This window comes from Lingula anatina, chromosome 7 (assembly GCF_051362555.1).
Source record: "Lingula anatina isolate TDL-2025a chromosome 7, LinAna3.0, whole genome shotgun sequence".
Classification (NCBI taxonomy): Eukaryota; Metazoa; Brachiopoda; class Lingulata; order Lingulida; family Lingulidae; genus Lingula; species Lingula anatina.
In genome coordinates this window covers 19,310,444-19,336,438 of record NC_141773.1, presented here as the reverse complement: position 1 = coordinate 19,336,438, position 25,995 = coordinate 19,310,444, and the positions used below count along the sequence as shown (strand labels likewise).

Here is a 25,995-nt window from a genome sequence, read left to right as displayed (position 1 = left end):
TTGAACTCCGCCGGGTGGTTTCCGAAAAAGAATATTACCTGTCCTTCCAAAAGAGATCAGTAGTAGCTTAGACTAACCAATGGGGATCTGTCACATGATTCGATTTATGACACCCACTTGACCATTGCCTTATATGGTAAACCACGTGCAAATCTCCGGTGCGAGTAAGCATAAATACCCCTGCTTTCATACTCATTTTGTCCATCTGTCTTTTCGGGAGACGTTCGATCCGGATCCGTTACGACCCACTTTCGTCACTGCGAGAAGATGCGCTTGTTCCTCACTCTTATGCTACTGTCTTTGGCGCTGTTGGCTGCAACAGGCAAGTTCCGCTAAATACTGCTGGTAGTATATAACTGAAAAGCAGTACCAAGGGTTTTTTTCACTGAAAGCTATAAAAACGCATCGTTAAATTGCAGGCTGAAACGGTAGTATGCTTGAAGGGGTCCCGTCACAGCTAAGTCCGTATTTTGCAAGTAAACGCTCTTGGACTGCTTTTTAATTCTGGTTAGGGACCTGTCAACGTGATTTTTATTGAGATAAGATGCAGAACAGAACTAGCATATGAATTTTTCATAGTTCCTTGAACGTTTGTTCGACAGGGCATTTGGTTTAAAATGGATGTATAACTTGACTATTTGGTGAATTGACAGCTAAATGGTTAATCGGCTATTCTTAAAACTATTCTTTTGGTTACAGATGCCTACACCAGTCCGAGGTTCATCCTAAAACATAGGTCTAGTGGGCGGTGCTATGACTACGTAAATTGGTGGAGACTTGGTCATCACTATGAGAAATTCCGAGCAGACAAGTGCGACAAAGCAGATGAACTGGTATGGGAGCAAGTGGAAGGGCACTATGGCTATCTAAAAGTGGTTGGTACGAAAGGCCATTGTCTGGGTCCTTGGGGTAGTTGGGCCAAGCCTGGCGATAACACTGCCATTTTCCCGCATAAAAACTGCTATTCCTCTGCGATGTTCACAATCGACGAGGAGAACGGCTACATCAGACATGCTGGGGGAAGTTATGTCCATCCGTATCCCTTCAACAGCGAAAAACCGAACTGGCAGTCGGACCTGATCATACACAAAGGTACAAATTACAACAATAAGTTTGATTTTGTGCAGAAAAATAACCATAACGCCAAGGTCACGGTCATCCCAAAGCCTAATATGTCCGGATCCTGGAAAAAGGTCACCTGCTGGGCGGACGTACACAAAGGTGAGCTCAAGTATTCGGTGAAAGTCGGCACCAGCAAATCCTCTTCCTCGACCACGACACACGCTTGGGAAGTCTCATTCTCAGTTGCCTTCCTAATCATTCAATCCAGCACCAAGTACAGCGGTTCGTTCTCGTCCACATACCAGGAACAATGGCACACAGAATCTACCATAGAGAGAACAATCAAAATTGACCAAGATGGCGGCACCGTGTGTATCTGGCAATGGATCTACACATTTGACCAATTTCAGGATACCTTCACATTCAGATCTTTCACTCTACGCGAGACCCGTAGCGAAACGGCTCCTACGCAAGTCCCCATGGGCAAAAAGTAGAAAATCCCTTTTCAACTTGTTATTGCTTGTAGGAAGTTGAATTCTTAGAATTTATATTCTGTACGGATTTTCAGCTTTCCTTCATTTTTGTTAATATCCAGTTATATTCCCAATCAAGCTCGTTGTTATTGGAGGACTTCCAAAGGTTTGATAGTAATGAAAATAAAGAAATTAAGACCCACTGAACGTTGTTACGTTTTCTTTCCTTTTTTACCACGTGTCTTTAATGTAGTTTTGTTAAGGATGATACTGGATCTTGCGTGTCGAGACGAGGTTTTAAAGCGCAGGTCCCAGTTTCTTGTAAATCTCCACTATTCCGCCAGGTATAAAAAAAAAACCTTGCCTTGTTAAATGCCGTCTTACGAAAAAAAAAAATAATAAATAAATAGTGATAAAATAGAAATTCAGACCCACACGACTTGATTACGTTTTCTTAAGACTTTTCCACCAATTTTTATCTTAAAATTTCGTCTACAATGTAATGTTTGTCCAAAATGCTGGATCCGCCAGTGTTATTGATTAAATATATCGAAAAAACTAAATAAATAAATACCATCAAATACATAAATACCACTAAAAAACTGGGTAGGGAGGTGGAAAAAGTTAAACTGGGAAATTCAGAGGCACACGTGCAGGGTGGGGCGCAAACGGAGGTGTGAACTCCATCGTTTCATGTTTCAGGGCCCCGTAACTGGAAAGCATCACCTGTTGCGAATAGCGTATAGAGGCTACAATGTATTATATGGGACGCCGATGGGCGAGTTATGGAATCCAGACACTTGCGCTCGGTCGCAATGCGGGATGCTTTCGAGTTACGGGGCCCAGAAACACATGTATATATAACTGCAAAACAAAGGAAATATTTTATGGTTCCAACGACCAACGAAGAGGAGTACGCCGGTGTGACAGGTAGTTCGTAGGAACTGTAGTCAGTTTCCCATTAAGTCTAGGTCCCAAGTACGTTTTGGACGCACGGTTTTTAGGTTCCTTGCGTCCGGCTAGGACGTAGCTAGATCGCAGGGAAGGAACCAAGTAACTGGTAAAAAGTTTCTACGTGCTGTTTGCGTCCTCCAAAAGTCGCACGATGGACGTGCTCCTCACGCACGAACTCCCACGTTTTCCCCATTTTTTTGGCCGTAGACCACACGTAACAGCCCGTACGTTCGGTTGGGACCTAGGCTTTACTTTATACACGTGAAAATTGTCCCACATTCTAACTCCAATACTCAAACTAACCCTAACCTGTACTAACCACATGGGAGCCCGGACTTCGGTTGTGCTTACTGTTGAAAAACTACGAAATCGTGCCTGGTACAGACAGGTACGGTGCGTTGGCTATATATTCAGCTTGGGCGCGTTACTGCCATGGGTCCTGGTATTCAGCTAGATGTCGATCTTCCTTTTGTTTTGTGTCTACTTAATTCGCTCCTGGCGAACAATCAAGAAAACTCCTTTATATTTTCTCTTTTTATTTCTCCGTCAATTCCTTATATATGATATAATATTAATGACAGTGACAATATTTACAATTTCCTATAAAAAGTGACAAAGCTCACCACCCCATACAACGTGTATATATACAATAATCAGCAAGCATAATTCTCAGCAACGTCCTTATCGTGATTCACTGCCAATTTTTCTGGAATAAGTGCTACAACATAAGTGATATTTATAAATGTGTCACCGGCAGTACAAAATCAAAAACGTCTTTATCGATTCAATACTCATTTCTTTCCACTGCCATGCTTAAGTTAAATTCACAGCGAACCATTTCATAGGAAAACAAATTTGGAATTTAGCAACTCCCATTATGAAACCAATGTCAAAATTATGATATCAAACCCTTATTTTAAGCCCTTAGTTTTAATTTTTTTCCATTACATGCGCAATTCTAAGCCAAGCCTTTGAGCTCGAATTTTCAAGAAATCTTTTTTGGTGCTAAATTAAGGTCTAGTGCTCACTGGGTAAGATTAGCCAATAAATATAACCTTAATTGTGGGCATCCAAATTTTTACGAAGTCAACAAATATTATATACATGTACACATGAGAGTGTATGCTAACAGTGCCAGATGCTGTTATTTATGATATAAGCATGATATTCATGTGGGTTTCTAAGACCTGCTACCAAAGAGTGCATGTCAAGAGTATTCATGCCATGGGCCACATGATTTCAAAGAGGGGTTCTCAAATAGGAAGAGGTATATTTTTTCTTTGTGAAATGCAAACTGGTTTATGAATTAAGTAGGTCTAGCCAAGGCCTACTTTCAAGCTGAAATATTTTTGAAATAAGGCCCTGGTTGGAATATGACCCAGTTATTGTCTTTCTGAGCTGGAAGTCTATCTGTACTGGTATCTGGTTTGTATCAAAGGTTCATCTGGGATGTGGTCTGTCTGAGAACAGCAAGCACCAACTCCCTCAGGCTCTATGTGTGAAATATAGAAAAGATCTTAAATAGCAACTTAAAATGTTTCATCACAGGAAAAAATAAATGCAGACGTTAGGTATAAAGTACAATATTTTACCTTGAATTTGTCCTTACATTTTGTAATCTATTGACTTTTTTTTAAAATCAAAACCATCGTGTTCTTTATAAATTTAATTTTACCTGTGGTTTGCAGTACTCCTCCAGCCAACTGAAAATACAGCCAGAGAGTTCTGCAAAGTTGGCAACTGAGATTGAGGCATTGAAGGATTGAAACAAGGCATCCATCATTTGTTGGAACTGGAAAAAGAGAGGAAAGCAAATTCACTGTTAACCTTTCCACAGCACTCATTTCAGGAAGACTGGCATGTGAATGACACACACACACACACACACACACTTGTTTTTGACTGAAAATTAAACCTTGTCTAGTGTTGTCCTCATAAACAGAAAACAGATTTTTCTGTTAACAACCCAGTTGGGTGAGTAGGGTGTAAACAGCTGTTCACTTCCCATACAGCAGTTAAAACAGCTCAAGAGACGACATATATTTGTACAAGTAACAAAGTATTATAAAATGAATCCCATTACACTCACCACTTGAAATTTGACTTCATCTGGCACCTGGTTCTGGCCATGCTGTGGAGTGCTCTGGTGAGCTTTCACTATATGTTCATAATTGCTGGAATATAAAACATTCCATTCATATCGCTGGTTTTCTACACCAAGTCACTAAAACAACTAGCTACATGATCACATATTTTGATGTTCATCAATTGGTTGATAGGCAGTCATGTGCAGTCAATATTATACTGTACTGACCTCCTAACTAGCCAATATTGGTCTGAAAGCAGGAGGTAAAATTTTATGAAAGGACTTGACAATCTTTCATAACGGTCAAATACCCCAGCTTAGGGTTGAACATAGCCAAGAGGTGACCTCACACAAAATGAATGGCTGTATAATAATGAATATGATAATGTGTATAATAGTTCAACAAATATCAAATGAATAATATAAAAGTCACCTTTTCGGATAAAATTGACTTACAAAATGCTTACAAAATGACTCAGAGGTACAAATGAGACTAATGGAAGGCTTAAACAGAGAAAAATTAGCTATGATTCTTACGCTTTCATGATCTTGAGGGCCAAGACTTCTTTTCTCAAAGACTCCAAGTCCTCTTCCTGCTTCTTTTTCTGTTGCACCAAATACTGGATGTAGTCAATTGCTGGAAGAAAGTGAAGTTCATTCATTGTTAAAATGCCACTTTATGTATTTATTAATCTTTTAGGCTCCCAATTAGTGATAGATTTTCAATGCAAAAATTCATTTCGTCTAGATATGTCAAGACTTTTCTTTCATAAACAAAGTATACAGGGTTAACCATTTCTGCAATGTTCACAAACCATCCAAAAACCCATTTTTGAGTTATAAATTATGGTTTTTAGGCTTGCTAGTAAATAGTGCAATTACAATAGACCTTAGGAATTTATTTGAAAAAAAAAAAAAAAAATGCAGAAACTTACATCGCTGAAGTACGGCTGCTTTACTCAGTTTTTGTGTACCCACAGCATCCACTGCATTGTGACATGTGGGGACGATGGTCTGCAGTTCATCATAGCCTTTCTGTGGAAGAAACAACACATTCTAAGTGAAGGTCACAAAGTGACTGGAGTGAAAATAAATGTCTAAAATGCATCACCACACAATGAAGATGCTTAAATACCACTGGATCATTACCTTATTTATATCAATATATTCTTCATAATGTCATGATCTCAAAAATACATATACATATGAGTATTGGAAAAACAACTTAATGTTGATGAAATGACATTTCCATTAAGCAATTTATCCCTTAGTGTTGTTGAACCTTTTTTTCACTAAAAGAGGCATACAATTTATGCCCACTGAGTGCTATTCACTGTCACCTTAATGGCATCTCTCCTCTTCTGTTCCGCCTGTGTGTGGGCTTCTCTTCTCCTGTCCTTGTAGTTACTGGCCGTTTTACTACTGGTACTCTGTGTATCACTGTCCTCATCATCTGAACAAAACATTTATGTATCAATAATTATATGTTCATCACTTTAAAAATAATGACTGAGTAAATAGCACAGCAATATACCAGACTCTCAATTCTTATGTGAAAGAGCATATGAAAAACAATTAAAAGAGCCAAGGCTTTGAACAGTGGTGTCCTCAGTGTCTTTTACTCACAGGGTTATGTCAATTTTTAAGTAATTCTGTAACTCACTCTCTCTCTCTATATATATATATGTATATATATATACATTTTTTTTTTAATTACAATTTTGACACATTTCTTAAAAGAGTATTTCAATCACTTTTAGAATGATAGAAATATTTAGTTTATAGTTAGTGTAACAGCCAACTTTTAGTAAATACCATTTTGAAGGTATACACCAACTCTTTTAAAGCAATCTCCCTACCTGTGTTGTGTGCAGAGGAGGCTGAAGAATGACTGATGCCAGGCAGGGAGCCTATACTACTGGAACGTGAGTAAGAAAACCTCTGGTTGGCTGTAGGGCTCTGTGTATCTGCCTTCAGATCTGCCTCAGCCATGCTGGTATGAGCTACTGCTGGAAAGTAAATAAAGTAACAAGGTGATACCAGAGTGTCAGAGAGGTGTTACTCCCTCCTGAGTATGTACCACCAGGTGGAAAATATAAAAGTTGTGCAATGAACTTCTTTATGCTAAAGTGATGTCAGTGATGTGATAAAGTGATGTGAACTGAATTGACTCTTCAGAGCATGATGATAACATTTCTAACCTTGCAAAAGCTTTTTCATTTATGTTTATGTTTTGCCACATACAAATATTCCTGCAGTAGCTAATTTTGCAAACATTTTGTATTTTGTATGCTTACATGAGCTTTGTGCATATAATGATCAAATACCAGCAGATTTTCTTAATACATTTCACTAAAAATCAATGTGGAGAGAGTTGGTGTTTTTCTTCTTACCTTGGTCTAAAATGGCATTGGTGTATGTCACTTCTCCAATCGAATTCTAAAAGAAGCAAAAGTATATATGCTTTAAACAATTGTTTATATTTACATGTACACAAAGTAAATGCCGTGATAATTCATGCATTAAACATTTTGATGACAGACCCTTGTAAAGCAAAGAAATGGAATCGACTTTAATGGAGATAACAAAATCACTTATTGTATACAATATTTGAAACAATATCACAATACAAATGCCCATTTTTCAAGATCTAGGCTTCCAGTTTTTGAGCCCAGCCCACCACACTCTAGAGTTTGATGCTTTCAGAAAAGTCAACAAGTGGTACTGGCCTTAAGGAAGGCACCCCTGTGTATGTTATATATTTTAGCTTTTGTTTCAGATGTAAATAAATAAGTTGATTTTTCGCATTTATGTCTAAAAATAATTATTTTAGTACATATGATATAATTTTTTACTTTATTAAAATAATAACAGAAAAATATAATCCAATGAAACAACTAAATGATTTTTATTCTAATCTAAAGCTTCCATCAGATGTATGTTAATCTCAATACTTATTTCTTTAACTACCAACATAAGTTGTACTTTGGATTATTACGTAGTCTACTTTTAATGAACTTCTAGGTCACGTATTTCATTAGTGTACGTAAAATTCCCCAAGGACAAAAGTGTCATGAGAGTGATTTCTGTCTATAATGGCAAATCAGGCGTTTGAACGATATTTAAAGGATACATGAAGATTATTCTTAAACAGCATTTTAATATTAACAGCCACAAATCCCAGAATTACCTGAGATGTTTCGGAATACCACAGCCATCCACTGTCGCTGTCGTCGGCCATTGGGAGCCCCGTATGTAGGTCATGTCGCTCCAATTAACTACTAATGTATGCATGAAAATAAGGAAGAGGGAGTTTTGCAATAAAAAAGTATTTTAATGCGTTGAGAATTATAGAAAATGCCTTTATTTACGTTTAAAAGAGAAAAACAATAAACAAAAAACACTTATAGTTTATTTTCTCAAGGCCATATGACAACGAGGTTGTGACCTTTGTAAGGGAAGGGCCAAAATGGCGGACTCTGAGCAGTCACTTTGGCATCTTACGGAACATGAAATTCCAGAAGGCAGGAGGCAGCTACAGGAAAGTCATGTGAACTTAGAAAGAGTTGCAGATTATTGTGAGGGGAATTATATTCAGGTAAGTTCGAAGTAGTTCCTAAGAGAAGCAACGATCCGACGAGTGTAACGTAAACATTGGAACAGGAAATGTTTGAAGATAAGCTAATGAGAAAATTGGAAATGATTCAGTTCTTCTTGCAGCCCAGACCACTTTTATCGTGGGACTCTCATACTAACACCTTATTTGAACACACAGTAATGAAAGCACCCGTGAAAGGCCCTGGTATCATTTTACAGGCGGCCTTATAAACATCAATTATCCTTTTGGTGCGTGTATGATCATTTTCGTACATTTATCCACTTCACTGACTTGTTAGCAGTTCATTTATAAGTTATTGGATTCCATATCACAACATTCATCTCTTTTACTGTGCCAATAAACACGTGCGTGCTAAATTGCATAATCTTGGGGTAGTGGTTTTAGGAAACTAGAATGGAAGAATTCTGCCTTTAATTTTATATCATTCTCACTGGAAGAATGCTTATAGATACATATAATTTCAAAATACAATAATTAATTAAGAACAGCCAAAAGTAAATATTACCTCATCAGTTAAAAGGCAAGTTCTAAATATTGAAATTTGCCAAGTTTGTCTCTTGTGTGGTATAGATGGTGCCAAAATTAGCCAATAACATTTTTAGATATCTTAACATTTTTTATTTCTATCATTGCTCCTATTCCAGGCTGAAGACAAGCGTCATGCCTTGGAGGAGACAAAAAACTATACCACCCAATCACTGGCCAGTGTGGCATACCAAATCAACAATCTTGCTGCAAACTTTCTCAGCCTACTGGAGATGCAGACCCAGCAGTTGGCTAACATGGAATCTGGCATCAATCATCTTTCAGAGGTAAGACAGAAAATTAGAATGGAATAGTAAAAAATGGTTCGAATGAAAATCTGAACCATTTGAATCAATAACAAGACTCTACTTAGCACAGAAATTGAAAGATAAAAAACCTGAAGGATGTCTCACTTTTGCTTTAGAAAATTAAAAGAATTGTCTAATAAGTATATATATTGAATATTCTAAATTTTATATCAATTTAACATTGATATGTTTGGAAGTTAGTTAAGGAGTTGGCTGATGCTTAAGTATAAATGTCTTCTTGTTATGCAATTAGAAAAAAAAAAAACAAACAAAAAAAATTGGATGCTAGTATTTCTAGGATTTTAATATTTTAGCGTTATCAGTGTATAGTGAGAAGAAATTATAAATCCAAACAGGTGCATCTATCTACTTTTGTAACTAGAAACTGTTAAGTTTTTGTTGTGCATAGCAAACATAGAATACATAGAAAAGAATTTTAAGCACTCTATGAGCTCAGACCTATGCCAAGGCAGCTTTAATCTCATTAATTAATTGATGAATGGATAACAAATCTTTTCATTTCTAAGTTAACCCATTTCTGACCTACCCTGAAAATTCTATTTAAATCTTTTTATAATGTCTTGGTATAGGGTGTGGACTAAAAAAACAACTTAGACAAAAACGTAACCACACTGGCAGATGTAATAAATACGACGTAGACTGCAGGACAACCAGGAAGCAATATAGATAAATTTGTTACTATTGGCGGTCCATAGCACAACTTCACACCTGTGATTAGATATTTGATAGGAGCATGTTTATCAGTATATATTTATTTGTCCCCTTTGCAAACTTCTTGTTATCACCTGTTATTTATTATGGTGCATTTAACATCAGGTTTTATCATCTGGGCCCCTTTATCAACTAGTTTTGACAGGTGTGTACTTCAGCAATATCAACATTGACAAACATGGCCCACTTAAAGTCCTCTGTCAGTCTCACACAGATTAATATATACAGAGTGTAAAACATGAGTAGCATAAACAAGGAAGTAACCTGGTTGATTGTTTGGTATAAGTTTGATTTATTGAATTTGTATAATCCTGATATATCTATCGTAACTGATCTGATATGGAAGATGTATTTGAATCTGGATGTTTGGTTTGGATGGAACAGACATAGATAGGGGCGTGGTTAAATAATGACTTGAAAGAAGCTGCATATTACCACAGTTCTCAGTGATTTTATAGTAAGGATAAAATATTGAAAAAGATGAAGACCCTCACTTTCCTTTGGTTCTGCAAAGAATCATAATAATTAAAAGTTTCCATTGACATGTAGCACAACTTATTTACATATATTTCAAGCATGACTGTTTTTAAAGTGCTGCTGTAGTGTGACAAAAAATAATAATAGACAATAAAGTACAGTATGTTAACTTAGTGGATTGGGGGAAATTTTTGTAGAACATCACTGAGATTTTTTTATTGCTCCACTTTTCTAAGAAGATCAATCATGTTTAAACACCAAGAACACTACCATGGCACTAAGCCAATAAACTTTTTACACTTTTGTATCAACATCTCTAAGTATTGTTTACAATTTTTCTATGGGGAGGGAGATTAACAAGTCATGTTTTTGGAATTTAAAAGAGTAAATGTCATACCTAAAAAAGTGTGCATTGGGTATAATATATGTCACACACGACAGACAGACAGTGTCTGTTTACATTATGGGTCTTGAAAAGGCCCAATTTGTTATGTCTCTAAACTCACACAATCTAAATGTCTTTCTATCCATTAGTTGCACCCCTCTAGAGAGTTAAATTAGTGCACTCCATCCCATTCAGTATGTTAATGGATTGAAGTAAATTCTTGTGGGACATTTCTACCTATATTGTTAGTGTCACTGGCATTAAATGTAATTTGTGAACTGTATAAACCCAGGCTTTTCTATACTACATGGTGATGTTATTTCTTCATAGTTATATTTTAAGCATATGCTAAAGCAACATGTTTATTTCGATTGTTCACTCATTTGTACACTTTCATCTATAAAATATATTATAACCTTGCAAAAGCAAGGCACAATACAAACATATGCTATATCAAATTGCATAAAAAAAGAAATGGATGCATGTACAAACATTATACCCATTCATGAGCACATTACAAACAGATTCTGATAAATTTTAAGAGGCATCACATTTGATCAAATTTCAACAATGTATTTTTTTTCAGATTGTAATGATACACAAAGAAAAAGTAGCCAGGAGAGAGATAGGCGTGTTAACAACCAACAAGTGCATCACCAGGCCAGTGGGTGTAAAGAACGGCATTGTCTTCCCAGAACAACCTGAGAGGCCAGTCAAGTACCGCCGAGAAGACATTAACTTCTCCTTATTGGATGATATTGGTCATGGAGTAAGGGTAAGAAAGGCGCTATGAATGATTGGATAATTGGCACTTGAACGAAAAAGATACATGGTGTGAACTAAATTGTGAATTGATAAGATTTGCTTTCTTGTCGTTTGCACATAAAACTTAAGTTTCAGGTTTTGTTTAAACTGCTTAACTTTGATTGTGAGACTTCAAAATTTCATGTGACCTAGCCAGTCAGAAGTTATTTATTGTTTAATATGCCCTTAATAAATCCACGTAAGCTGATGTCTAGTATCATATTTTGATAGTATCTAAGTATGAGAAAGACACTTGGCTTCAGAATTTCATAACTGATCTGTGAACTCTAAATTTTGTCATTAATTTTATAGAATTGAACACGGCAAATATAACTATGATTTTGTTTTTCCTTTTGAGTAGGTACAGCAAAATAACCCCAGGAGTAAACGTTCCAACAGTATGACCAGTAAGAGCAGCCAAGGTAGCAGTTCAGCGCCTACAACAAAACCACCAACGCCACCTTTGACTGCTAGTGTACAGGGAGGCGGAACAATAGGGAGGAGGGAAGGAGCTCAGTACAGGTAACAGCCTCTTGATTTGGTTGAAGGGGTTACAAGCTAGATTTGATGCTTAAACCACTTTATATTTGAAAGAAAAATAATTGAGATAATTTGCAATGGTAATGTACTTGATTTGCAAAACATGCTACTTTATTTTGACATATATGTACAGTAGATTTAATTTGCCCCCATCATATACATTGATTAGTATAATTGTTATAGTTTGCCTATTGTTGAACTCATTTTGAAAAGTGCATTGTGACCTTTTTCAGACAAACAGGACCTGCTCTTGTACAGAAGGTAGCCACTCCCTCTGTACCAAGCCACTATGCACCAAGTTATCCTATGACACAACCATCACATGTAAGTATTGTCTACAACCACTGAACCTAGTTATCCTATGACACAACCATCACATGTAAGTATTGTCTGCAACCACTGAACCTAGTTATCCTATGACACAACCATCACATGTAAGTAGTCTACAACCACTGAACCTAGTTATCCTGTGACACAACCATCACATGTAAGTATTGTGTGCAACCACTGAACCTAGTTATCCTATGACACAACCATCACATGTATTGTCTACAACCACTGAACCTTGTTATCCTGTGACACAACCATCACATGTATTGTCTACAACCACTGAACCTAGTTGTCCTATGACACAACCAAAACATGTAAGTATTGTCTACAACCACTGAACCTAGTTATCCTGTGACACAACCATCACATGTAAGTATTGTCTGCAACCACTGAACCAAGTTATCCAATGACACAACCATCACATGTAAATATTATCTACAACCACTGAACCTAGTTATCCAATGACACAACCATCACATGTAAGTATTGTCTACAACCACTGAACCTAGTTATCCTATGACACAACCATCACATGTATCGCCTACAACCACTGAACCAAGTTATCCAATAACACAACCATCACATGTAAGTATTGTCTACAACCACTAAACCTAGTTATCCAATGACACAACCATCACATGTAAGTATTGTCTACAACCACTGAACCTAGTTATCCTATGACACAACCATCACATGTATTGCCTACAACCACTGAACCAAGTTATCCTGTGACACAACCAAGGCATGTACGTATTGCGTACAACTTCTGTATCGGATAAAAGCTTTACTTAATGAAGATTGTATTTGACTTAATTTTTTTTTTGTCCTCAGATTCCACAAAATGATGTCCCTCACTCAAGACAGAGTAGTGGCTACCGATCAGCCGGCTACAGAGTCACTCAACAGATGGGGGTACCTCCTCCCCCACCCCCTAACCAGGTTGGGGGTATGGGCCACCCTCCCCAGGGACCCCCACATGCGGGTGCGGGGCACCCACCAATGGGTGTGGCCCACCCAATGACACAGCAGAACCACACCCATATTCCCCCACCCCCACAGATGACAGTGGGCTACAGTCATGGAATGGGGCTTCCACCCCCGAGTCCTGGACAGATGTCGCCACCACCTCCACCGCCTCCTATATCTGGGAACATGGGACCTTATACGGCAGGTAAGTTGATGTTTTAAGAATAATGGCTCTTCAGTAAATGAATTGTTATCATTGATGACTACAATGATTTTGAAGTTGACTGTGTGCTTACATCTTTGTTGTTTATGCCTATCAAGGTTGATTACTAAGGCTGTATTCACAGCAGTAGACTAACAGATCCTCGGATCAAATATGGCTGACCCACTTGAATGTTTGTTGCATAAGCCCCCAGGGAATCTATTCAGTGTCTATTATGGATTTACGCGGCAAGCTTTTTACTGTGTCACCATATTTGTTAGTCTCCTTATGTGAATGCAACCTATGCCTCTCTTAAGAGCTTACATGGCTACTGCAGCAAAATGGAAAAAATGGGATTTTTTTCCTTTGGAGAGGTTTGATTATTAGATTTTATGATTGGTTGGGATTTGGACAAATTTTTGGAATTGGTAATTGCATGCAAATTAGAATTTAGTATTTATTACTAATTAATTAACGGGGAGTATGAAGAGGTTAAAGGTTAAGTTGTTTTGGTTAAATTTTTTTTTTTTGCATGAATATTGCAGATAGAAAAAGTAGACTGATTATTTGAAGATCTTACACAATAGATTTAAAGAATTTGAAAAGAAAAAGCTAACTAGTGAAAATGGCCACTGTGAAATTCTTTAAAATGACTTTGAAAATGCCGAACAAAAATTATAATAATAATATGAAAACACTTTTGAAGGGAAAAAATGATAAAACAAAACATATCTGCCTATTTGTCCCTCTTTACAAATTTATTCATATCATGACAATGCAAAAAGGTGAGGATAGCTTTTTTTTTGGCTTGAGAAGGCTTTGTGGCCCATTTAAAAGCTTGTTATAATTGTTGCCTATTTTATGCCAATTTATAATTTATACCTATTCAAGGATATAGTCAAGGGTTTTTTTTTTTGCTGTAAATTAACATGCATGCCAGGGGCACAGTAGCTTAACATTTGCCTTCTTCCTGCTTTGATCTGTAGACCTAGCGGAGCCTCCACCCCCACCCCCACCTGCCATGGGGTTCGAGAATGGACCAGCAGGCAATAGTAAGTAGTGGTCTGACTATATGACCCTTGGTTTGAGCAGATGTGTGTGTTATACTTTCCTCCCCCACAAAACTGTGTAGAGAATAAAGTGCATTATCAGCATCTGTAATGACTCCTGTTTTTAGGTGGTAAGATTATTATTATTCTAGTTTGATTAGCTGACTTGATGATTTTCAGTAATATTTTTTTAGACCTGTCTCACCATTACTTAGAGTACAGACTAAAATGATGACTTAAGAGGGTGATTTTTGATTGCCATGTTTGCAACATGTTTTGTTGAAAAAAAAAAATAAAGAAAGAAAGAAAGAAAGAAATCAATTAGAAATGAATATCAGATGTAGTCAGGAAGAAGCTGTAAATGCATTTTATTCTTATCAGTCCAGACTTTGGTTTCTTTTCTTTATGAACAAACCTCATGCTCTTGCTCTGACTTTAGCTGCTGTTCAATTTATTTGCATGTGTTATGTGATCTAGTAAACACACCCATATGAGTTGATAACTTGGGCTGTGTTGGGTAGCTGCATGAAAAAAAAATAAGCACACTTTTACAGGTGACACAAATGTGTCTTCCTTTAACTTGATATTGTTTTATAAAAAAATCTTCCACTTATGTTGTTGATGCTCACCTGATGCTTGATATGGCTTAAAGAACTATGAAAGTTTTTCTATAACAGTAATAACCTAACATTTTCAGAATCCTCACCTTCGAGATGATATTTTACAATTTTAACATTTTCCATTTTCAGACACTCACAACATTTTAGTTTCCGACTTGAAAGTCACCTAACTCCTCAAAACTTTTGAATCAACATTTTAAGTAATACTAACATAATACTTTTGGGAGAAATATTAATTCATGTTATTTAAAATTACTGAGTAATCACTGCATACAGGCTTACTAAGTTCTCCTATTTCTCAGGTGCCCTGCTTGTGTATCTGATTCTTAATCCCTCAGTCTTCCTTTTCAGTACTACTCTCATTGCCATGTGTGCTTGTATTTCCACTTTGTATGCATTTTTCAAATTGTATTTTTGGGATATAACTTTTCTTAGGGCTCACTATTTTCTTTGTATGCACACAGTTTGCTTTCTTTAATCATTTCAGTTTGACAGTATTCTGCTTGCAGTGTTTTAATAAGTGGATGCTCTTGGTTTAGTCACACAGTTTGTGTATAAAGCCTTATGAATGTCTTGATTGTGAATAAATATTTTTTTTTTTTGCAATCACAGAATCTATGGATTCTGTGAAAATTCATTTTTCAGCTGAAAGCAGAACTAACGAGAACTAAGATCTGGTATCAGATGGTCAGGGTGGCCATCTCCCCCTAATTCTCCATATTGAACTGCTTTCTTGCTACCATTTTTTATAAAGTATGTGTTTCATAGCTCCAAACATACTAGTAGCTCCAAACATTAACACTATTACAGATAAATTGGCTATCTTTAATTATAAATATCATGCAGTAGCATAATATTGCAGCACTTGTGTATGTGTTTTTTTGGATTTGTATGTATGTTTATGTGTGTGTGTGTGTTTGTTTGTGTACATATTTTAATAACACTTTTCCACTTCTGATTTATTTCTATTATTTATCAGTCACTTCAGACCTGCCTCCTCTGCTGGAACATGAGGAAGAAGAAGATGAAGGTATTTTGCATAGTGATGTTGAGGGGTTATTTCTTTGTTTCCAATCATGCTTTTTATGTCTCTGTTGTGGTATATTGGTGTGATGTGGTGTGCATATGTCTATTATGCTGGGTCTCTAAATTGTACAATTATGTGGACATGTTGTTGGAAATGTTCACAAATTTTGTAGCTGGTGCAAATTATGCAGGGACTTCAATGTGTCTTCGTGGTGTCGTGTTAGCAGTGGTTTGTTGGAGATGATGAAAAATTTGCTGTCAGTTTGTATACTAATGATATGATTGGTATGGCTGTACTTCTGAAAAGTGTGACAGTGCAGTTGTTGTAGGTGTGACATGCCATTGTGATAGGTGTTACAATACCATTGTGATGGGAGTGACATGCCTTTGTGATAGGTGTGACAATACCATTGTGATGGGAGTGACATGCCATTGTGATAGGTGTGACAATACCATTGTGATAGGTGTGACATGCCATTGTGATAGGTGTGACAGTACCATTGTGATAGGTGTGACAGTACCATTGTGATGGGTGTAACTATACCATTGTGATAAATGTTACTGTATTTTTGTGATTCATGTGACCTTAATTGTGATAAGTGTGACCCTACCATCCTGATCGATTGACTGTAGTGTTGTAATTGATGTTGTAATCCGTGTAAGACCACATTGTTAATGTGCTGTATTGGGGATATTGAAGGTTTCAACTTTTCTTTCAGTGTACACTCTATATGTATGCTAAACTATTTTTTATAGCTTGATGGAGTGACAGAGAAAGCATATATGTTTAGGTGACAGCACTTTGAGATTCTTGGATGGACACAGTTTTTGTTGTGGTGGCAGGAAACTGCAATGATCAGTGTTATTTTCAGAAATGTTCATGTATGTTTATTTATGTTTATTGTATTGGTGCAGTATTAATTGTTAATAGAGGCATTAAGGTGAATGTGAATTTTAATGTGTTCCCTTCGACTGCTTATTTCATGCAGCCTTCAGTCTCATCACAATCTTTTTGTTAGCGCAGTCGTGTACAATTATACCTTTATGCCCCATATTTGTAAGTTTCTGATGTCATTGGTCTTTCCAAATGTCTGTATTCCAGTTCTTTGCATAAAGCATTTTTTCTACTCTATAGGAGGCCACTGTTAGCAAATTTTAGCCATGATTTGTAAACTCCATTGCCTCAGCTTTTATTAGACAATTTTTATATTAAAAGGATCAACATGCAAAGCTCTTTTCCTAAACATTTTGTTTCCTATTCCTTTTTGTATCGATACCGCTTTGACAGACATTTCTTAAACAGTCTTGCATTATGTACAGATTTTACAACCAAGTTCCCAGGTGCAGTAAAGATCAGTATTTTCACTAGAAAATCATTGTTTTTCTTCAGAGAGCTGTTCATCAAGTTTGGCATCAGAAAACTCAAGTGAAGGTACCTCTCTGTTACAGCTATGTTATATTGTAAATTTTATGACAGTTGAAGCTGTTCAGGTGTAGTCTGTTGTATGTCAAATGATATTTAAATAACTGTGTTGTCTTTGTCTGTAGATGTATTAAAATGTTCTTAAAACATTTAAAAAATATTATGAACAGATGTAACACATACATAAATCTGTTGACAGCACTAACTGGCAAACTTGTTCTTCTTAACTATGTAATCAGAGAAAGGCAGAGGAATCATTTTGTGTATGATCTCCCATTTTATCATCTGAACTCTTTTTCCATGTCAGATTTTTCATCTGACCTAGATGAAGAAGGTATTCATTTTGTTTTTTTATCTTTCTTACCTTTTATTCTTAGTAAAATGATACATAGCCCTCTCCCACACATAATACCTTAAAGTGATTTCTTGTAATTATAAGAGGGTTAATCTTAATGTTTACTGCTTTGCTTGACAGAGAACAGAGTGGACACAATGGTTGAATTTGCCACCTGTATATAACCATATCAAGCACAAAGAAAAAGTGATTATTGGCTAAACCATGCATTTTATCAAAAATCTTATCAGCAAGATAGGGCAATTAAGTATTGGTGGAGAGTATCTTTGGAACCTATGTCCACCCCATCTCCCCCCCCCCCCCCCCACCCATCCCAGATTCCAGATTTGAAATATCTAAGGTCTGTTTCATTCTTAGCTTAGCCCAAGAGCTGAAGATTTTGTAAAACAGTTCCCTGTTTGATCATTGAACCTTTCCTTGTAAGATCTTTCCAATTTTATTAAGCTTAATTGACAATGTTAAGGTTGATAGAATTTTATGGAATTAATCCTCTGGATATTAAGATTTAGTTGGATGTCATCTTTAACCTTGGCTAATTTGCATCCCAATTTTCATTTTTTTAAAAATGATTTGATTAATTCACCTTTAAATGACAAGTGAAAAATTATTTAAAAAGAAAAAAGAAAAAAAAAAAAAAAAACCCAGAAAATACCATGACAATATCATTTGAGTCTCAGTATTTCAATTTTAAGGTACATGTTATTTGAATGAATGAAAATTGTAGTCAAAGATACACCAACAAGATTTATAGAATCTCAGTATAAGAAGACCGTTTATATGTTATTTTAATGAATTAGGACTGTAGTGTGATAACTACGTCTTCAAAGAGAGATTCTATCCTTCCAGCCACATTGTCAGATGCGTTAGATGAGCTAGACGAGGAGCAACACAATGATGTGGGCCAGAACCAAGGTACAAATAAATATTGGTGGATGGAAGATTAAAACCATCTCTTGGCAATTATGGGCAAAGTTGTAGATGAGGACAATTTTACTTTGATATTTCAAGCACAATGGGAGTTGCTTTTGTCTTGTTTTACTGTAATCACTGTTTCTTGGGAGGAGAGACAATGGGGTTCCTTTGAAGCTCGGCATGGGCTTTTAAATCTGCTTTGATTCCTTCTGGATCTGTCAAAGAAAATATGTGTCAGGTAACAAGATTTGTGTTTCCTTAACAACATTTTGTTGTACATATAAATGTAAGGTGTATTGGTCTTTGTAATAGGTATTGTAATTAACGTCAGCATTGAAGCCTCCAGGTGACTTGTCATGGCTGTGAGAGTCACCAGAACTTTTGCCATGCTCTTTGACATGCAGAATTGTTGTTGTTTTTGTCAGTGGTTGCATATTGTTTCATTGGTCAGATTTATGACACTCATTGTCAGTGGTTTCTAAGAGAGAACTTCAACTTCAACTTCAGTCTCATGCAGTTAACAGTTTTCAATACTAAGGGTCCAACAGCTGTAGTCTTTCTTTGTCAGTCTCTTTTGTAGTCTTTTTTTTTTGCTTATATGCCCACTGTTCCTTGACTAATATAGCCGTGTTTAATACCCTCTTTTCTCGGAGAACTTGGCACTTAGTGTAATGAGTAGTGAGCTGTAATAACTATTTTCAGCAGTTGGTATTGTACAGATGGTTTAAAGGGACACTCCACAGTTGATAACTTACTTTGTCAAAGAGGTAATATTTAAAGGCAATAAGTTCTCCCTTTAGAGGAAAATGTGTTTAAATATTTTCGCTGTTCTTACCGGTCTGCGCTTTTGATGATTGATTGATTTTCTTAGTTGAGCCTCCGTCTTGGACATATCCAAGCAACAGTGAGGAAGTCGAGTTAGAAGGTATGAGATATGAAGGGTCCAAATATTTGGCATATCATACAGATTCATTGCATCTCTTAATGATTTTTATGAGGGACAATTAAGAATTTGTAAGGAGTTCAACAAGAGGTATTCGTTGTATATCTTGTTTCAGATATTAAGCCAGGAGGACTAATGGTTATGAAACATTAAATCTTAAATGTGTATGAACATTATGAAGATGTTTCCAAATTCCTTGTTTCTATGTGTGACATTATTTTTGCTTACAAAATGAGCAAGGAAAAAACATTATTTTTGCTTACAAAATGAGCAAGGAAAAAACATTATTTTTGCTTACAAAATGAGCAAGGAAAACCTGGTGGTTGATGGGTTCTGGTTGTGTTTCAGACCCCACGTTTTTGCCACCCCCTGTAGAAGCAGACAACTGTGCAATGGATGATATTGATGAAGGTAGTGTCTGTGTTCATTGTTGTTTTGCTCTTCAGTTATAATAAGATGTCTGAAGACAGTCAAGATATTAGTTTTCAGTGTCATATTCTGCCATTGATGTTTAACCCCCCCCCTAAAACTGGGGTTATATTAAAAAAAAGGGCATTGATTTAGGGTATGATTGTTTTTCAGAGCCAACTTCACCTCCGCCCCCTGAATTAGAAAGTGAAAACTGTATAATTGAGGAGGAGAAAGAAGGTAGCTTTCATGTCTGTCATACCACTGTGATGTTTTAACACTGAAGTGTTTGACTAATAAAACCCAAGACAAGCGCTTTGTGAGAAGTTTGTGATTTTCTTGACATTTTTAGGTTGTTAAAAAAAGGGAGGGGGGTGATTGAGAGAGAGTGATGCAAGCAGGTTTTCTGATCGAGCAATGACGGTTGCTATTTAAACTGCCAAGGTTAATACAAGTTGGCTGATAATTGATTGCTTGTATTTCAGACCTTCCCCTCCCTCCTCCCCCATTTGGTGCCAATTATACCATGATCAGTGATTCTACACAAGGTAGTGATTGTGTTTTCTCATGTGCAGTGTTTAACATCATTTTGTGGATTGGCTGACCAATAGCTGTGAACTCATTGTCATCTTCCTGTATTGTCATGGTAAAATGCCCTTGTGATCAAACAAGGCTTTAATTTGGAAAAAAAATGGTTTCTTTTGATTTCAACTGTCAGGTACTCCTTGCTTTCCAGACCTTGCCTATTTTCCACCTCCACCTGGTAAGGACTATGGTTCGTCTCAGGAAATTGTGCAAGGTACCTTGCTTGGCTGTTTTCCTCTGTGCTGTAATTTGACATATATGACTGTCTGTATGTGTGGTGTTCCAGTCTGTGTTCCAATCTCAACAGCTTTTGTGAAAAAATACAAACAGTTGTGGCCTTGTGATTTTTTTTCCTACTATCGAATTGAAATTTAAACATCAGGTTTTATGTTGTTTTTCAGACCTCACCCTCTTACCACAGACAGCTGATAATGATAATGGTGCAGCTTGTGAGTTAGCAGAAGAAGGTATCTTTGATGTCTTACTCCCCACTTCCCATCTCCAGTGCAGTGATTTTATTTATTTAATCTTGATGGGATGACTAGCTGCTGTCATTCAGTCAAATAATTCAGTGCAGACAGCTTAGTTCTTTGTAGCAATTGACATCATCAATTTTCATGAATGGTGAAAGCCACGAAAATTATACATGTAAATCATGATTTTATTTCAGGTCCTGTGGACCTGCCGCCTCCTCCCACACACAATGGATATGCTTCTCCAGAGGAGTATATGCAAGGTAGTGCTTGTAGACCTGCTCTCCTTGCCATAGATTGATTGGATATTTAAAACAGAAAACGGTTGCTTTTTCACTCGCTTCAATGTTTGTGCATTTTAATGTTCACACAGGTCATAAAAATTTTGTGGCAATGTTATGACCATTTTGTGTTCAAAAGTTATGTCTATCTCAGACATGTACCTTAACAAACTTTGACAGTAAGCAAACAGGATTATTTCTTAAGCTGTCATCAATAAGGAAATAAAAAACTTTCTATTAACATTTCTGTTTTGTTTATTGACCATTAGTCTGAAATTTTGTTTAATAAGAGAGGATTATATTTCAGATACAATCACTTTGCCTCCCCCGGAATATTATGAACTAGAAGAAATAGCACCAGGTAGTTTGTGTATGACTCCTTCCCTCTGCAATCTCCATATGGTTGTTGGCTCTTTGCCTTCACTGCCTTTAGTCCTGGGAATTGTGTGTTACTTAACTGATGATGGTTCCGATTTGATGTTCTGTTTTTCCTTTTTTTTCAGAGTGATTGTTTACTGATAATATTTGTAAGATTGTCAGTTGATTGTTTGCCAATAATGGTTAATGTGTTGATTGTTTTTCCATGATCAAGTTGGAGATTCTGATTATATTCCTATGCTGTTTGTGAAGTTGATTGTTGACTTCATGTTTTATGTATGTTAAACATTGTATCACCTGAAATGCCTTTCCTTTGTGCATCCCTTGTGCTTTTCATGTTGAGCATTTCGCAATCTGTTAAGTCCTTGCATTGTGTAAATTTTCACCTTTCACAGTTAGCAAACAATATGATATTTCACATCACGTATGTGTGACTTTGATGACATTTTTCTATTAATCTTGCTCTTTTAAGCAGTTGTCATGTTGCAAGAATTATGTAATGAACTAACACAAGTTTGCAAACTTTGTTCAGAAATTCTTTCCAGCTTCACCTACTCACACTCACCTATTCATCCCAATGCACAGGAACGAGCCAAACAAATGTCATTTTCTAGATGCACGTATTCTTGCTGTTAGAAGACCTGTAGTTTTAGTAAGTTTTGTTTAATGATGGAAAATCTGAACCTGACTTTTTCAGTCTCGCCAGATCTTCCACCTCCTCCCCCTGAACAATCCCAGATGGCTGGAGGTAATTACGATGACTACTCTCCACCCCCTCCCCCGCCAAATTTCATCGATCAGAACGGCCAGCACGAGGAAGAGGAAGTACAGGAGGGACCTGATGATTGGATTCCAAAAAGCTACTTGGAAAAAGGTGATTAGACTAAAAGATCTAATGATAGAATACTGCTTTTATTGAAAATACATAATGGAACAGAAAGAATGCATTAATAAAAGAACAAACAAGCAGAGAAAATGAACAGATTTATAGATAAAGGATTTTAAGTATTTTTTCATGAAGGAAAGATTTAGGAAGATCATTATGGTTAGATATAAGAGCAGTTTTGTGTTTGTAGAATTTTGAAATATCAACGGTAGTGACAAAAATATAAATGAAAAAAAATTACACTGAGAATATATTGATGTGATGTTTCTTCTCTATTTTCAGTTATTGCTGTGTACGACTATGCACAGGAGAGGGACGATGAGCTCAGTTTCAACGAAAATGCAATGATATACGTAGTTAAGAAAAACGATGACGGCTGGTGGGAAGGGGTGTTTAACGGGATGACTGGACTTTTCCCATCCAATTACGTTGAACCCTGCATATAGTGGGTGGCTTCACACTTCACATAAACACACACTGCTACTGTGATGTTTGGGTAAATAGAGCTGACTGTTGGAAGGGCATATGACATACTATATTAACAATAACAGCATTATAACAGTAACATATGCAGTAACAGTGCTGTCTTTAGCAGACTGTCAGCTGGTGAGATGGAGGTGAGAAGGCAGTGGGAAGTTTATGTGCGAAGAACAGAGGGGTATCGGTCTGCTGAGCTTCTGTAGTGATGGGAGAAGTCCATTGTTGGTGCTTACGACAGCCAAAACAACAATATCACAAGGACAACAACGCCAGAAACAGTGCTGCACAAAGATGCGACAGATGTGCTGCTGTGGAATACTGATGGAAATGATTGGCGTCAGCAGTACCTTGACATACTATGTAACAACCGACCAAGAGTTGATTATAGCTGTTGATAATACTTTCATTCCCCTGATCATAACAGTAACAACAATCTAATACTGACACTAACATATAACTCGGCGTAAGAAAATTGACTTCTTTTGTCAGTATATTTTTCTGTAAAAGTTAATAATGTACAGTGGTTTTGTGCAGAGGCACATTGGGATCACTTGAAGTATTAACAGGTTGCAGTTTTCTAATTGGTGACATTAAACACAAGTTATGGTAATGGAATAGGGGTTAGGGAAGGGCTTACTTCGAGGTATGGGTCAAGTGTAACTGCGTAACCCACTGATAGGAAGTATGTTGAGGTGCATATTTATATCTGTGAAGTTCCATACACTGATTATTTATTTATTTATTTATTTATTTATTTATTTATTTTTGACGAGTGAAATCATAGTATTTATGGACAGTTGCATCAGCCTGTCCTGTACAATATATTATTGAATTGAGCAGCTTGCTATTCAATGGCTTCCACCTAAAAGCAGCACACATTGGCCTGAAGTTATGCACATGCATTTTTCTTTGCAGTTAGATATATAATTATGGTGAAGAGTAAATACTTTCTAAATAGGTTAAACATGTATCTTAAGTGTGATACCTTCTTTGAATCACATGGATTGATCACCTGACTGACCTGTTGATATGAGCTTTATTAAAACTTTTTTTTGCCAGCATTAAACCTATGAACCTAATAAAAATATTATTTTACTGTTAATATGTATTAGGCTGTAAAAAGTTGAGTAACACTATTAAAAAAAAGTTAAAATACTGGGTAAAATTGGAGGTGGGGGGTGGGGATTTAACTAAAAAGCTATTGTTCATTGGAATGACTGAAGGGACACTTAGCTGATACAGACACCCCTCCCCTCTTGACTAGATTTTTTTTTTTTTTTTTTTTTTTTTTTTTACAAAATTCAACAACTTACTTATATAGGAATTGGAAGAAATTTTTATGTAGAGGGAAATTCCCTGCACTGAGTTATAAATAGTGACTAAATGAATGAACAACTTAAAATGCCTTGGAATAACTGTAGGTTCAAATGGGACAAAAATGTATTTTGACGAAATGTGCACTGTGTAGATGATAAAATTATTATCATAGCTTGAACTTTTCAATATCTGCACAGAATTTGAAAGCTTTTAAGGCTGCGAGAGATTTAGTTCAACGCTTTGGACTTCTTCAGTTGCTCAGAGGCTGTGCCTGTGGAAGACTGTTCATTAGGGTACAAAAGTCCACTGACGGCTTTAGGTTTACCAGTTGTATGGTACAGGATATGGCAGTTATAGTCTAAATCTTAAGATATTGGAAGATATTGGTAGCGTTTAAATGTTCTAGCAGTTGTACTGTTAATGTATGTCCAAGTCTTGTGTAGTTATAAAATTAACAGCTATTGGCTGATGAAATGATTTGTATGTAGAATAATAAGGGCTCATCCATTCAAGGGGCAGATTTACATTATAATAGTTACAGTGAGGTGGCATGTGGAGAAAACAGTTCTATTAATTGTTTTCAATCATAGCTACATTAAAATATTTAATTATAAATCAAATGTTTTTTTTTATGGAAAAGGTTTGGGATACACACTTGAATTTTGCACATTGATAAAGAATAGTTGTATTTCATTTTCATCAGCCCAATTATACATGTAATACTATTTATTAAATCTTTTTACTCTGTACAGTATGTATATTGTGAATAGTGTAAGTAAAAACATGTCAAGTTAACAAAGACTGAAAATGATTTCTGTAATAATCAAAGGAAGGCAGTCTTATATGTTTAGTGACCCCGATATTTAGAAGGTATAAAAAAGGTCGTAAGGAATTTGTCCTTGAGGTGTGACTGACAAAATATACAGGAAGGATAGGGAAATTTTTGATAGTTGAAAAATAAGAGAACATTTGGTGGCAATCTTTTTTATTCTAAGTCAGTTTGAAAAACGCTCCCAAATGGAGGGTTTCAACTTTTGCAACTTTGCTCAGTAACAGCCGATTCATATAGAGTTCATTGTGCAGTTTTCACAAACATATGAAAGATGGGGTTATAATATATTAGATTGAAGAAATTGGGTGGAATTTGCTAAGGTTTTTCCTGTAGGGTTGAGTAACATCTAATTACATCTGCCAGATTACACATAGAATTGTGATCATAAAATGGTCTGCCATCATAGAATTGATTCATGTACATATATTTCCCCCCTGAGACTGCTCACACTCCCAAACATCCATGGATGTATATTATTTACAATATTTAACATATCAAATAAATAGCTATCTCACAAAACTTCACATTTGCTGATTTTTCTGTCACGTTGGTACTGGAATTCTC

General features: G+C 36.3%; 3 protein-coding genes across 18 annotated transcripts; 2 read left to right on the top strand and 1 right to left on the bottom strand.

Moving 5' to 3' along the window:
• The first annotated feature begins 174 nt into the window (after window positions 1–174).
• Window positions 175–1,738, top strand: LOC106157182 (uncharacterized). The gene is made up of 2 exons (XM_013532745.2): window positions 175–322; window positions 700–1,738. Exons 1-2 carry the CDS (start codon window positions 268–270, stop codon window positions 1,554–1,556), a joined length of 912 nt encoding a protein of 303 aa, XP_013388199.2. The 5' UTR covers window positions 175–267; the 3' UTR covers window positions 1,557–1,738.
• Window positions 1,739–3,008: 1,270 nt separating this feature from the next.
• LOC106151462 (max-like protein X) lies at window positions 3,009–7,843 on the bottom strand. 2 transcript variants are annotated; one of them, XM_013524735.2, is made up of 9 exons: window positions 7,766–7,843; window positions 6,969–7,014; window positions 6,435–6,584; window positions 5,916–6,028; window positions 5,511–5,610; window positions 5,113–5,212; window positions 4,579–4,663; window positions 4,165–4,281; window positions 3,009–3,981 (listed from the first exon to the last, which is right to left on the bottom strand). In XM_013524735.2, the coding sequence occupies exons 1-9, from the start codon at window positions 7,814–7,816 to the stop codon at window positions 3,922–3,924; spliced, it is 822 nt and encodes a 273-aa protein (XP_013380189.1). In that variant the 5' UTR covers window positions 7,817–7,843; the 3' UTR covers window positions 3,009–3,921. The 2 variants fall into 2 exon arrangements, with proteins under 2 accessions (XP_013380189.1, XP_013380190.1); XM_013524736.2 differs by having other exon boundaries at window positions 6,435–6,581.
• A 146-nt stretch (window positions 7,844–7,989) lies between these two features.
• Window positions 7,990–25,955, top strand: LOC106151453 (abl interactor 1). Of its 15 annotated transcripts, XM_087017480.1 has the most exons (21): window positions 7,990–8,173; window positions 8,839–9,006; window positions 11,208–11,396; window positions 11,787–11,947; window positions 12,199–12,289; window positions 13,127–13,466; window positions 14,450–14,515; window positions 16,112–16,162; window positions 17,549–17,590; window positions 17,889–17,915; window positions 18,783–18,848; window positions 19,720–19,773; window positions 20,140–20,202; window positions 20,374–20,439; window positions 20,685–20,747; window positions 20,936–20,998; window positions 21,186–21,251; window positions 21,455–21,520; window positions 21,846–21,899; window positions 22,614–22,790; window positions 23,085–25,955. In XM_087017480.1, exons 1-21 carry the CDS (start codon window positions 8,045–8,047, stop codon window positions 23,246–23,248), a joined length of 2,166 nt encoding a protein of 721 aa, XP_086873606.1. In that variant the 5' UTR covers window positions 7,990–8,044; the 3' UTR covers window positions 23,249–25,955. The 15 variants fall into 15 exon arrangements, with proteins under 15 accessions (XP_086873606.1, XP_086873609.1, XP_086873608.1 ...); XM_087017483.1 differs by lacking the exon at window positions 14,450–14,515; XM_087017482.1 differs by lacking the exon at window positions 16,112–16,162.
• The last annotated feature ends 40 nt before the right edge of the window (window positions 25,956–25,995 follow it).